The sequence below is a fragment of the Delphinapterus leucas genome, chromosome 16, assembly GCF_059928025.1.
Source record: "Delphinapterus leucas isolate spDelLeu-1000000601 "Yukka" chromosome 16, BTC_Dleu_Yukka2, whole genome shotgun sequence".
Taxonomy (NCBI): domain Eukaryota; kingdom Metazoa; phylum Chordata; class Mammalia; order Artiodactyla; family Monodontidae; genus Delphinapterus; species Delphinapterus leucas.
This window is the reverse complement of record NC_143144.1, coordinates 38,614,052-38,628,137: the sequence shown is the minus strand read 5'-3', so window position 1 is coordinate 38,628,137 and position 14,086 is coordinate 38,614,052. Positions and strand designations below refer to the sequence as shown.

The window sequence follows — 14,086 nt, the reverse complement described above, 5'->3', positions numbered from 1 at the left end:
TAGCTCAGTGCTACTTAAGGCAGTTAACAGTAACGGCATGGTAATTCTGGCGAACATCCTCAAACATCTAAACAAATTATTTTAGGTTAGACACGAACACCTTCCTCACTAGAGGATGTGTTTTAAGGAGCAGCTAGAGGGGGATTAGGTATAGTACAGTTTTCTTTAAGGGTTTTGTGTGGTATATAATACATGAAGAATCAACTGACAGAGTCAGCTTACCTCATTCTCTCATAGACTTTTTTAAGTTAATGGACTTAGTGATTTAAAGAGAGTCTTGAGAAATACTAGACCCACTTAAAAATTACATTTCCTTGTTATTTTGGGTAGCATCTTGAGAGTCCTTGGATGTATCTGGTACCCTTGTATGTCTGCCAGGAGACATGTCAGTTAAATGACCTCATGTTAAAAAAAATGATTTGCTCTGATGTTTATGAAGTATTTAACATCCATTTACATAAGGTTATTATGCAATGTTAATATAAATAATATACTTTACTTGCTAAGAGCTTACATTCTAAAGGAAAAACATTAAATCAAATTCAGAAGTGTCCAGTGTTAGCTTTTAAAGGTTTTACCTTGTTTGGAGTGGGGTAGTGGTAGTTCTGTTATGTTGGAGAGATTGGTAAAATGGGGGACAGCTGTAGGTAGTATAGTTATAAACTTCTGCATTGACTTTATAATTTTAACTTTGCTTAGAAAAATTTATATTATCAGGTTTTCCCAAAATAAAATTGAGCACCTGGTGTTGATATCAGACATGTTTGGTACATGACTGGATAGTTGATATAACTTTGGGGGTAGAAAAAAATTAATTTGGCAGCATTTATGACAGATTTATCTTTTTTCTTTGTTTTAAAAATATTTATTTACTTATTTATTGGCTGCATCGGGTCATAGTACTGGCACGCAGGATCTTTAGTTGCCGCATGCATGTGGGATCTAGTTCCCCGACCAGGGATTGAACCTGGGCCCCCTGCATTGGGAGCACGGAGTCTTACCCACTGGACCACCAGGGTGGTCCTTATGACAGATTTAAAACATTAAGGTCGAAGTAGGTAGAAATTCTTAGTGTAACTATTTTAGTTTAGCATAATAGTCTGTATTTTGTCTTCTCTTCAAGAGCATTACAGCATTGTGAAGAATTGATTAAGCAGTATAACCGTGCTGAGAACAGTATATGCTTACCTGACAGTAAGCCTCTGCCTCACCAGAATGTAACTAATCACGTGGGCAAAGCAGTGGAAGACTGCATGAGAGCCATCATTGGGGTGTTGCTCAATTTAACTAATGATAATGGTAAGTCATATTTTCTACATATATTCTCAATGATAGATTGTATTACATGTTTAAGAAAGTTAATCCCTTTTTTTTTTTTAACTCTTTTGTTTGTTTATTTTGGCTGTGTTGTGTCTTTGTTGTTGTGCATGGGCTCTCTCTCGTTGCGGTGAGCACGGGCTACGCTTGGTTGCAGTGTGTGGGCTTCTCATTGTGGTGGCCTCTCTTGTTGTGGAGCATGGGCTCCAGGTGCGCAGGCCTCAGTAGCTATGGTATGTGGGCTCAGCAGCTGTGGCTTGCGGGCTCTAGAGCGCAGGCTTAGCACTTACGGCACACGGGCTTAGTTGCTCTGTGGCATGTGGGATCTTCCTGGACCAGGGCTCGAACCCGTGTCCTCTGCATTGGCAGGTGGATTCCCAACCACTGTGCCACCAGGGAAGCCTCTCCCTTGTTTCTTGTCTTGATGTAGTGATTTTTAAATTGCCATCATGTAATTCACTTATTCATGTATAGATTTAACTGCTTTTAGGAGTTGATATTTTTAGAACCAGCTTGGTAGCTTGGCTCCGAAATATTATAATCAACAATGTATTTTAATAAAGGAATAGCTATACTTTTTTTTCAAGATACATGTTTTTAACTTTTAATATTCATGTTAATAAGTATTGGTTGTCATAAAGAATCAGTAACAATTTTCATACTCTTCCCATTCTCCATTTTAGAATGGGGCAGCACCAAAACAGGAGAACAGGATGGCTTGATTGGCACAGCGATGAACTGTGTGCTTCAGGTTCCAAAGTACCTACCTCAGGAGCAGAGATTTGATATTCGAGTGCTGGTGAGTTGAAGTGTGACTGTTTCAGAAATGAGTACTTGATCTATTAAGATGATAAAAACTTCATCTTAGTTTTGGATTTAAGAACCAGTTGTTTAATATGTTGTGGGTTTCAATTGATTCCTTATGAATATACCTCTTATTGTACAAAAGAGAGCTATGAAGGGCCCTGTGTAAAAATAAAAAGTATAAGAACTAAAAGTGGTGACTTTTAAAAGTGGTGAAATCTTTGTTTGGGAAGATCATATACTGGTTTTTAACCACTTTGTAGATGGTAGAGCACTGATTAGTTTTTTGGCTGCCAGTAAGAGTTATGTATATTGTGTTCATTTGCTTTTAATTCTTCCCTGTGGTAACATGCATGTTTTAATTTTTACAGGGTTTAGGTCTACTGATAAATCTAGTGGAGTATAGTGCTCGGAATCGGCACTGTCTTGTCAACATGGAAACATCGTGTTCTTTTGATTCTTCCTTCTGTAGTGGAGAAGGAGATGATAGTTTAAGGATAGCTGGACAAGTTCACGCAGTTCAGGCGTTAGTGCAGGTAAGCAACAATTTAAAACCTAACACTTTCAGTTTGTTGCATCTGTCCAATTTCTTGATCAGTTGCATCTTCTCTCTCCCCCCTACCTCCCCTCCCCCTTTCTCTAACTCTCACCAGTTCTGTGAGAGGTACACTGGGTTAGAATGTATACCATTACTTCTCTGCTGACTGTTTTCAACTACTATAATCACTTGTTAGACATTGTTAGCAAAAAGCAGAAACAAGGCATATTTGTTTATGAATCAAAGGTAGATTATTAACAACAAATTAGGAATTAAGTTCTAGCGCTATCCTGGTTCAAGTCTTCCAGCATTTACTTAGTGGTCTGATCTGTGCCCAGGACTGTGTGCAACTAAATATTGGGACGTACTTTTCAAAGTATAATTTCCTGGCTTAGGAATTGTGTCAGAATATGTGTTTTAAAATTGATGTCTCCAACTCGCTCCACCCCAAAAACCAAACACTCCCTCTCCCCTCTATTTATACTCCCCCCCCAAGCCGTATGTGAGTTTTTGTTTTTTGACAATGCTGGGCATTACAGTTTTTACTTTTTGCCAGTTCCTAGCTACCTTTGTAATTTTCTTAAATGACAATTTGTACATGTTCACAAGTGATAGAGAACCATTCTTTTCATTTTTCTCTGAAGCCTTTGCTAACCTTTAATCCTTTTGGCCTTTTTGAAACTAGAAGTGCTTGAACTGTGTCTTGAGGTAATCTTCAACAACTTGGATCTTTTCCTGAGTCATAACTAGAAGCCCATCATTCTCTTTTCAAACATTTTGATCTCAGGACTTCTCTATACTCTTAACAATTATTGGGAACTCCAAAGAACTTTTGTTTATGTGTGCTTTATCTATTGATATTTACTAAATTATAAATCAAAACAGAGAAGAGTGTAAAATACAGGCACTCATTCTATTAACCACTGGAGCAATAACATAATCACATAGCATGTAGATTCTGGCACACTCCACCATACAGTCATGAGAGAATGAAAGAAGTCAGTTGACCTTTTAATATTCTTATGAATGCAGTTTTGACTTCACCGACTCCCTGAAAGGATCTTGTGTTCCCCTAGGGATCCTTGAACCCAATTTTAAGAAATATTGCTTTATATAAAGCTTAAATTTTATTTTCTTAAGGGTATTAAAGTTTACATACCACTCTTGTATATACTCAGCAAGTTTTTGAGATCTACTTGGCATTTAGTTTTCAGGTAGTTGTCATTAGTAACTTGGGATTTTCTCCAAATCGTATCAGCAAATATATGAAATGCTTTCTGTGCATTCAACACTGTATCAGCACAGGGAAGTAAGTGAAGGCAAAAGATTTTAGTGTGTGTTCCCTTTTAGACTTTTTGGTGTATACTTCCATTGACAATTGTACTTCCATTGTTTGTTTTTAATTGAAGTATAGTTGATTTAAAATGTTGTGTTAATTTCTGCTGTACAGAAGAGTGACTCAGTTACACATATACATTCTTTTTCATATTCTTTTCCATTATGGTTTATCCCAGAACACTGACTATAGTTCCCTGTCCTGTACAGTAGGACCTGTTGTCCGCCCATTCTATATGTAATAGTTTGCATCTACTAACCGTAAACTCCCAGTCCATCCCTCCCCCACTCCCCTCCCCCTTGGCAACAAATCTGTCGCTGTATCTGTGGGTCTGTTTCTGCTTTGTAGATAGGTTCATTTGTGTCATATTTTAGATTCAACATATAAGTGGTATCATATGGTATTTGTTTTTTTCTTTGTGACTTACTTCACTTAGTATGATAATCTCTAGTTGTAAAAAGTATGGAACACTTCACGAATTTGTGTGTCATCCTTGTGCAGGTGCCAGGCTAATCTCTCTATTGTTCCAATTTTAGTATATGTGCTGCTGAAGTGAGCACTATACTTTTTTTTTTTAACATCTTTATTGGAGTATAATTGCTTTACAATCATGTGTTAGTTTCTGCTGTATAACAAAGTGAATCAATTATACATATACAAATGTTCCCATATCTCTTCCCTCTTGCGTCTCCCTCCCTCCCACCCTCCCTATCCCACCCCTCTAGGTGGTCACAAAGCACCGAGCTGATCTCCCTGTGCTATGCGGATGCTTCCCACTAGCTATCTGTTTTACGTTTCGTAGTGTATATATGTCCATGCCACTCTCTCACTTTATCACAGCTTACCCTTCCCCCTCCGCATATCCTCAAGTCCATTCTCTAGTAGGTCTGTCTTTATTCCTGTCTTGCCCCTAGGTTCTTCATGACTTTTTTTTTCCCCTTAGATTCCATATATATGTGTTAGCATACAGTATTTTTCTCTTTCTGACTTACTTCACTCTGTATGACAGACTCTAGGTCCATCCACCTCATTACAGATAGCTCAATTTCGTTTCTTTTTATGGCTGAGTAATATTCCATTGTATATATGTGCCACATCTTTATCCATTCATCTCTTGATGGGCACTTAGGTTGCTTCCATGTCCTGGCTATTGTAAATAGAGCTGCAGTGATACATGACTCTTTTTGAATTATGGTTTTCTCAGGGTATATGCCCAGTAGTGGGATTGCTGGGTCGTATGGTAGTTCTATTTGTAGTTTTTTAAGGAACCTCCATACTGTTCTCCATAGTGGCTGTATCAATTTACATTCCCACCAACAGTGCAAGAGGGTTCCCTTTTCTCCACACCCTGTACTTCTATTGTTAATAATACTAGTTGAGATTCACTTCTGAGTCTTTCTCTGAAAACTGGCCTTTTACTTTCACTGGTTCTTGTTTATTTCTTTAAATTTCTTTTAAAGAAGCTATGTTGCTTTTCCCCAATAATATGTAGCTTTATTCAGTGTCCTTCCTTCCCTCCTTCCAGTTAATTTATCCAGGCTGCTTAGGTTTAAAGAATTTTTAACTCTTTTAATTTTAACCTTTAATTTGTAGTTTTTGCTTGAATTTCCTGTCAGTATTATCTAAATTAAGGGAAGGAGTTAAGATTTTCATTCTTAAAAACAATGTATGCATCATCAGTAGATTGCACTTGATTGAACCCCAGTGGCATTTATATTTTTGTTTTGGCCTTCAGTTGGACGTAGAGTGAAGGCTTTTATTGATACTTACCCTTTTTACCAAACAGCATGCTTCTTAGAGTTAGTGATGTTTAAAAGCAAATAGAGCCTTATATTTGGGTACATACATGTTGGTTGGTGATCCTTTTAATGATCTTCAAAAATGATGTTTATCAGCTATTCCTTGAGCGAGAGCGAGCAGCACAGTTGGCAGAAAGTAAAACAGATGAATTGATCAAAGATGCTCCCACCACTCAGCATGATAAGAGTGGAGAGTGGCAAGAAACAAGTGGAGAAATACAGTGGGTATCAACTGAAAAGACTGATGGTACAGAAGAGAAACATAAGAAGGAGGAGGACGATGAAGAACTTGACCTCAATAAAGGTATATTTATTTTGACTGGTGTATTAAAAAAAGTAATGTGGTTTTTTCCCTGCAAGACTTTCTTTTAATTCATGTGTTGTAATAATCTTGCTATTTTATGGCCTCTCTAGTTCAGTGCAGACAAGCTTTGCTTTTTCATAGTTCTTCTTCATTGGCTTCCTAGCAGTGAGGAAGGTATATGTGCAGTGTGGGGGAGGTTTGCTTTTCCTCCCTCGTTCGTTCTTTACTCATCTGTAAAGAGAAGCAGCCAAATAATATGACCTCTAAAGGTTTTTAGAGTTTTGAAATTTTGCCCGTATTTTAAATTGGGTTGTCTTTTTTTGTTGTTGTTGAGTTTTAGTTTTAAGAATTCTGTGTATTTTAGAGACTTGACTCTTATCAAGTACATGATTTGCAGGTAAATTCGGTGCGTTGTCTTCACTTTTTTGATGGTGAAGCTTTAAATTTGATGAAGTCTAACTTAACCTGTTTTTTATGTTGTCACTTGTGGTTTTGATGTTGTGTCTAAGAAACCATTTCCTAACCCAAGGTCACAAAGATTTAGTCCTGTGTTTTCTTCTGAAAGTTTTATGGTTTTAGCTTTTAATTAAGGTCCCTCTTCCACTTGTGTTATTTTTTTGTTAATTTGTGTGGATATCCCATCTTCCTAGCACCATTTATTGATGTTCAGCAGTTGGTTTCCTGGGGGCGTTTGTTTTCTTGTGGGGTTTTTTTTGGTTGTGCTGTTACGGTTTTCTGTTTTAATACTTTCAGCCCTTCAGCATGCTGGCAAACACATGGAGGACTGCATTGTGGCCTCATACACAGCACTACTTCTCGGGTGTCTCTGCCAGGAGAGTCCAGTAAGTTCAGTGTTGTTTTATGTATCTTAAAAGGATTCCATTGCGATCACTTCACATCATTACCTAATTATTATTTATTTCCCCTCATGCTAAAAACATTCATATATTTGGTGAGCTTTAGAAGGTGCATTTCAAAGTAAGAGTATATTGGGTTTGATGAGTAAGTTCCAGATTGATGGAGGAATGATTTCACATGTCTTTGGTTGAAGTAAAAGAACATCGTATAAAACCTGCACTCAACTGACTTAAGGTGGAAAAGTCTAGCCTCAGTGATATCATCAAGGACTCATAATTTCTATTTTTAAACTCTGCTGTCCTCTGCATATTGTCTTATCTTATGCTAGCTCTCTTCATGGCCCTATGCTGACTCTGGCTATGTGTCTCATCTAGTTAAATAATGTCCAGCAGAAGAACGTGGCCTCTTTGTTTCTTTGTAAGAGCAATGGTTTCTTTTCTCTAGGACCTCTCCACACCCACTGCAAAAAGTAGACTTCCCTTTACCTTGGCCAACATTAGCTCACATGATTTTGTTTGATCTACTCACTGGCCGGGAAAATGGGATTACTCTGTGAGATTTAGATCATCATTATGTAACTACGAGAAGCATGTGAGTGTCTACACAATTGGGCTGGATCAGCACAAAAGTGGACAGTTCTGGCTGTTCAGTCTGCTTTAAAATCGGGGACATGTGGATTTTTTCTTTCTTTTTTTTTTTAACGTAAAGGCCCAGTAGAAGAGCCAAATTTTACAAAGAAGAGGTTTTTTTTCCCCTTACAAGCAAGGGCATTCAGGACGCAAGAAAGAGTGGAGATGTATTGTATAGGAGGATTAGAAGAACATAATTATGATATGAAGGGCTTCTATCAGCCTACCCTTATTTCCTCATTTTTGCCATTGAGTTTTCTGCATTGCCCTGTATCTGTCTGTCTTAAGTCCTGTGCATTTTTCTGAATCCTTCTTGTTCATCTCTTCCATATTTATATTATAGACAAGCTCAGATCTAAATGCACAGTAGCCCACTTCGTTGTGGCCCTTGCTGGCACAGCTGCTTTCAGGATCAAGACCAGAGTTCTTACTGTGGCTCTGGAGTCTCTGCAAATCTTTATTCCTTTTCCTGAATCTCTTCAGCTCAGCTCTTTTCCTTATTTCCTTAAAATCCGGAGATTTAAGGACAAATGAGAAACACATACCAAGCAAAGGGAAGGAGGAAGACTCCCCCCTCGCCCCCTCAAAAGAAAAAAACAATGGGTATGCTATTTAAATTTAAAGATTTTTAGGTATTGTATTTTGTATACACCTGGTTTCAATCATGTTCTTTCTTAAATAATCATTCTTAAAATTAACTAATTATCAGGTGTGATTTATTTAGGGCCATCTTTCCCATGTTAATAATTTCCTATTTGTCTATTTCTCTCCTGTCTCTGAAGAGAGAAGTTCCTTAGGTTGTAAACAATATTGTGAATTCATAGAGCCCAGGATGTCTTTGTTGCCTTGGGAATCATTATGATTAACCCCAAAGAGCTAGCTGATGCCACAAAATCTGAAAGAAACTGGTTTGCCCAATGTTTAAGTGGAGGAGAGACAAGAAAGCAGGTGGTTATATGCAGTTAAGTGCTGCTTTATGGTAAAGGACAACATGCTTAGGAAGCCCAGGAGACTCTGGTGTCATTTTCCATTACCCACTATACATCTTGGTGCATTGCAATGGTCAGTCTTCTCTCTGGTCTTTCCGTCCTTGCTGCTCTCGACACTCTCCATTCCTGAAATCCTGCACACTGCCACCATAGCTGACTTCCTTAAGAGCACATCTGATCATGTAACTCCTCTCTCATCAGTCTTTCCTGACTCACCATCATTTAGGGAATGATGACTTTGTTTACTGCTGTAAGACTCCAAACTTAAATGCTTCTCCAATTTTTATTTCTTATTTTAAATTTTATTTTATTGAAGTATAGTTGATCCAATATTAAAATCTGTCATACCCTGTGGGTACTTTTTCTAAATTTCCCAAATAGGCCATGCCATTTCACACCTTTTCTTTTTATACCTGCTGCACACTATTTAAAAATAAATGCTCAGGGACTTCCCTGGTGGTCCAGTGGTAAAGAATCCACCTTTCAATGCAGGGGATACGGGTTCGATCCCTGGTCAGGGAACTAAGATCCCACATGCCATGCAGCGCGGCCAAAAAAAAAAAAATTGCTCAGGCTCTCCTTCCTATGCCTCAGCTACTTATTATGTTGTATTCTGTAGTGTGTTGATAGAAAAGGATTTGATTTGGGTTGTTGAGGGCTTTCACTCAAAATCTAGGATCTAATCATTTATTCTGAATGATAGAAGTACACTTTTCTATTGAGCACTCTTCATAGACAACATAGCCACTGTTCTTCCCACCACTGTGCTATCATGTCCCTTTCCTAGAAACTGGTTAAAGATGTTATTAAATCCAGCGTTCCTTTACCTCTGCAGTTAGTTACCATAGCTATTGCCCTTATAACATACTCTCCACTTTTCAGTATATTTAAAAAATATAAGTATTTTAAAGATTTTAGCTCCAAGATCTAACTGAGTAGCAGTTAAAGTTGGAAGGAGGGGATTGGTTGCAAATTTCCTAAGAGATAATATGTACTCTTTCCTCCCCTGCCTCCATCAGCAAAAGTCAAATCGGAAGCTTCCCACTTCCTCCCCATCTTGTGGCCCAAAACTCGGGACAACATTTTTTTGTATGTGCTTTTTATTATAGGTGAGCCTCCTTAGAAGAGCTATGCTTAAAATGCTTAAAGCATTTAAAAAATATATTGAAATAAAACAGTTTTTAAAGCAGGCCATCTTTTTTCTTACAACAAATTGGTTTATATATAGTTTGGCTGCTTCTTGGTAATAATGGAGGGAAACATTTTAATCTTCTCTCCTGGCATTGCCTACATTTTTCCTTCTCATAGATAATATTACATTATCTTTGGAAAGATACAGTTAATTCCTAGCCTACATAGGAACACTAAGAATTTTCTTTGATCTTTTTCTTTGTATTCCTTAAGCAGCTTTTTGGATACATTCTAAGTCTGTACTCCTTCCCTCTCCCTCCATCTCCTTCCATCTCCACCACCCTTCACCCCCCCAACACACACATTCAACAGTGCATTTTGTTATTTCAGGCATCTTTCTGTGCATTTACAAAAGTAAACATGCACACGTTTCTTTGTAGCCTGTCAGCTTTACCTTTTTTCCTTTCTTTCTGAGAATGGGATAGAGTAGGGAATGGACACACACACAGAATTAAGGAGTGTGGAAAAGGAAATCACATAGGTCCTTGAACTACTATCTACAAGGAGTTCAAGGACCTTGTAGAAGTTTGAAATAGGGTGTGTGTGCCAAAACCAACAACACAGTGCAAGGTTCAAGCTTATGTTTTCTGTCACCTGATCAATGTTTCCATGTTTCCTCAGATCAATGTGACCACTGTGCGTGAGTATCTGCCAGAAGGGGACTTTTCAATAATGACAGAGATGCTCAAAAAATTCCTGAGCTTCATGAATCTTACTGTAAGTGGCTATTGCAGCTTCTGTGGTTTTAAATATGATACATTAATGACAGTAGAAATACAAATATTTGGCCATAGTGAATAGAAGCAAAAAAAATGATTCTCTTAATAATTGTGTTCTGTTTCTTTAAGATAACTGAATTATTATGGCCAAATATATTGATACTGTATTATCAAAGCCACAATTTAATCTGTTTTGATTCATAGTGTTTGTTTGGTTTAGTAAAGCTAAAGAATTTAAGCTCTGATTCAATACTTTTGAAAATTTGATAAATATTAATTGTTACTTCCTCTCCCCACCCCCCGACCTCAAATCCTCCCCTTTTCAGTGTGCTGTTGGAACCACAGGCCAGAAATCTATCTCTAGAGTGATTGAATACTTGGAACATTGCTAGCTGCTTTACCTTTGCTTCAGGTGCTCGGTAATGCTGGAGCTATTCTTAGACAAAGAAAAGTCACGAAAGAAGTCCTTGAAGATATACCAAGAACATTCATCAGTATCATTCATATGTGGATTTTTAAGGCCACCTGATTTCTTCTTCGTCATGCATTCTGCATTTGCTAAATGACAGTTACTACATCAATCTGCAACTATCAAAAATGAGGGAAAAGGTTCAGGCTGTTAACAGTTCCACACAGTATTTAAACACACTTTGGCAGAATTTATACTCTCCCCTTGTTTTCTTGCTTTTATTCTGGGCAAGTTTTAAGGGGAAAATTTGTGCTGCTGTTAGTGCAACTGCTGTGTATGTTGAGCCACTGTTGTCATGCCAGCCAGGTGCAAAGGCAGCTTAGCTACTGAGGTATCGAATGTTCTGGGGACATTCTAGACAACAGCTTAGTTCCTTTTTCAGGCTCATTTGCTTTTGCTTTTTTGTTGAATGATTCCGATCGTAAATAAAGCTTTTAATAATTTTGTGAATTTTTTTTGTTGTTGTTCCCTGAACTACTGTCTATATTTAAAATTAGATGGAATCCAAAGACACAAGGGATTAATAGTATATTTTTTTATTCTTGATTTGGTTTGGGTTGTCAAAACTATTTTTCACCTTTGAGACCATGACCATATTCATTATCATATCATAATGAGTCATAGCTATAGACACAAGAAAACAAATAACAGTTTGAGGGAATATAAGATGATGTGCCCTGTTAAAAGGATGAAGCAAAATAGACAAACCCAGGGTAGTTTACCCTTAATGTTAGGGGAGGCTCTTGAAACATGATTAAGTTTTGAGGGAGAACTCTCTAGATATATTTTCTAATGTTCAGTACAGTAAATATAAGTAAGCTAAAACACCAATGTAGAATTCATGTTTCCAGATAACATGTATATTCTTCTATAAGAGTGACAGGATCAAATGCATAAACGCAAAGCCTTAAATTGTTGGTTTAGAGAAGATCCTTTTTTTCATTCAGATTCTTTTAGTTCATAGAACAGTGTGTTGTTTGGAACACACAAAACACATTTTATGTATTTAATTTCACAACACTGCAAATTTTTATTATATTAATTATTGTTCAGACCACTGGTTAATACATTTTTTCTTTTTTCTTGATCAGGCCTGAATACAGGCTTTCCAGAGATTTCGTTTAATACATTAAAATACCTTTCAGGTAGTTATGTTTCTTCATTGGATTTGTAAAACTTGAAGCCATAAAAATATTAGTTTGGTGTGTATTGGGGAAAATAGCTGAAAGTCTAATTTTTACCCATTTAGACTTTGTTATTTCCTTGTATAAAGTGACAAATTGGGGCTCTTGGATCAGTGCCACCTGTAATGTTTTTTAATGCAGTGGCTGCCTTTTATTGTCTTCCTATTTTTGATAATGCAGATTGTTGGGAAATCTATAAGGAAGTAACTGATTCCAGTCAAATTGTTTTCTTCTTCCTCCTACCCACCCCAAACCCCACCCAAACCCCACCCATCACCTTTTAAGAGCATAGTATGCCAGTGTAACTTGGGAAAGATTGAGGTTGTATTTGCCCTGAGTATAAAAGCTAGCTTAGCAAACTATTTTAAAAGCTTACTGGTAAATGATATACATAAAATTGAATTAGTTAAATTATTTTAAAATACACTGATATTTATTACTCATTGGATTTAGGAAGAGATTTTTAGTGTTGATCAAACTGACTTGTGGCAGATGGTAAGGGATATTATAAAACATTTGGATAAGAACAATCAGGGCGAACTACATTTTTCTGTTACACTGGTAATCATTTGAGAATTGATTTACCTCAGTGTTTAACAGTTTTTTTGTTTTGTTTTTTAAATAATAACTAATTGTCAAGCACTGACAGAGATGCAGATTTTGGTGGGGAGTGGTGGGGGAGAAATCACCTCACCAACCGCAGTGCATTTGTGTGTTTTTAACCCTCAGAGAACTCTGCATTTTAGGGTACTTGAGGCTGACTTGCAAATTAAAGTTTTAAAGTAACCTTTTTTTCCATTGTAAATATTTCTGTAAATACTATCAATCGGAAATTAGAAGGTAGAGTACTTTTTTGAATCCAATCCTATTTTTATTTTATACAGTATTTCTCAGCTGTGATCTTTGGAGCAAAAGCCAATGGCAGGAAAAAACTAGTTTGTACCAGTTTCATGAAGTATGTCTTTGGGTTTTTGTAAATAATTTTAACTCAAATAAAATTGCTACTTTCAATACACATGTTGTCTTTAACATAAATCTATTGAACTATTTTGGAGGAGGAAGTCTCACGAACTTGATATAGCCAACTAATGGGAAACATGATGTGTCACTTAAGTGAGTTTCACACTTTGAATATGCACATAAAAATTTAACCAATTTCTGTTAAACACTATGTATCTCCCCATGTTTTTAATAATACTCATCTGAATGTAATGTCAACTGAGCAACTCACGTATTAGGGATGGTAGTTTTCTGGTTGAGTAGTCATGCCCTCGGTGTGTTTATTAAGTTGCTTTAATCCTTTTGCTCCTCTGAATATGACCCAAGACTTCTTTGCGTTTGAGTTTTTAGAGCTGCTTTTTAGTTTTTCAGTTTTCTTCTTAGTTGACAGCCTTTAAGTTTCCTGTATTTACTCAAGTGGGTTCCTCAACCTCTCCTCAGTGCTTTTAACTACAGACCTAGATGAAAGGATCTGTCCTGGAAGTTCCCATCTACTTTCCCCTCTTACCCACATAGAGATAGTATATAACCTGTTTAAGAGTACAGGCTAAGGATATAGAAAGATCGTAAAAAAACATGCATAAATTTTGAATATTAGTGATGTTTATGGACTTTGAATAAATTCCTGAACTTTTATTCTGTTTACTCAGCCAGAAATGGGGGATAGTACTTAACCTCAGTGTTGTGAAGATTAAGATGGTACATGTGAAGCATTCAGTGTTTCAAACAGGTCTTGGTAAACAGTAGCTTTTATCAAACAATTTTGTTTTCACTCCATCAGGAAATGGAAGAACAAATGTGAAGAACAATTTTAAACACCTGGGATAATACCTTTTCATATCACTGTGGGTATTGGGTTTGGGTTACTTTAAAGGCAAATCTCTAAAATTGTTGTTTCAAAACATATTATTAATATCTTGGTAGTGACTAATAAAGCAGGGGAAAAATGG

The 14,086-nt window shown here is 36.9% G+C and overlaps 1 protein-coding gene and 1 non-coding gene across 5 annotated transcripts in view; one reads left to right on the top strand and one right to left on the bottom strand.

Annotated features, from left to right (window-relative positions):
- Positions 1-11,403, top strand: part of WAPL (WAPL cohesin release factor) — a 75,458-nt gene extending 64,055 nt beyond the window's left edge. For all 4 annotated transcript variants that reach the window (XM_022562423.3, XM_089897789.1, XM_022562424.3 and 1 more), the window contains 7 exons: positions 1,124-1,299; positions 2,001-2,116; positions 2,493-2,657; positions 5,891-6,098; positions 6,852-6,940; positions 10,387-10,482; positions 10,811-11,403. In XM_022562423.3, coding sequence (XP_022418131.1) covers positions 1,124-1,299; positions 2,001-2,116; positions 2,493-2,657; positions 5,891-6,098; positions 6,852-6,940; positions 10,387-10,482; positions 10,811-10,876 — 916 coding nt within the window. In that variant the 3' untranslated portion in view covers positions 10,877-11,403. The remainder of the gene's footprint in view (positions 1-1,123; positions 1,300-2,000; positions 2,117-2,492; positions 2,658-5,890; positions 6,099-6,851; positions 6,941-10,386; positions 10,483-10,810) is intronic.
- Positions 4,452-4,555, bottom strand: LOC115801525 (U6 spliceosomal RNA). Its single transcript, XR_004021828.1, has one exon. It is a non-coding gene; the product is annotated as a U6 spliceosomal RNA (small nuclear RNA).
- Positions 11,404-14,086: the final 2,683 nt, after the last annotated feature.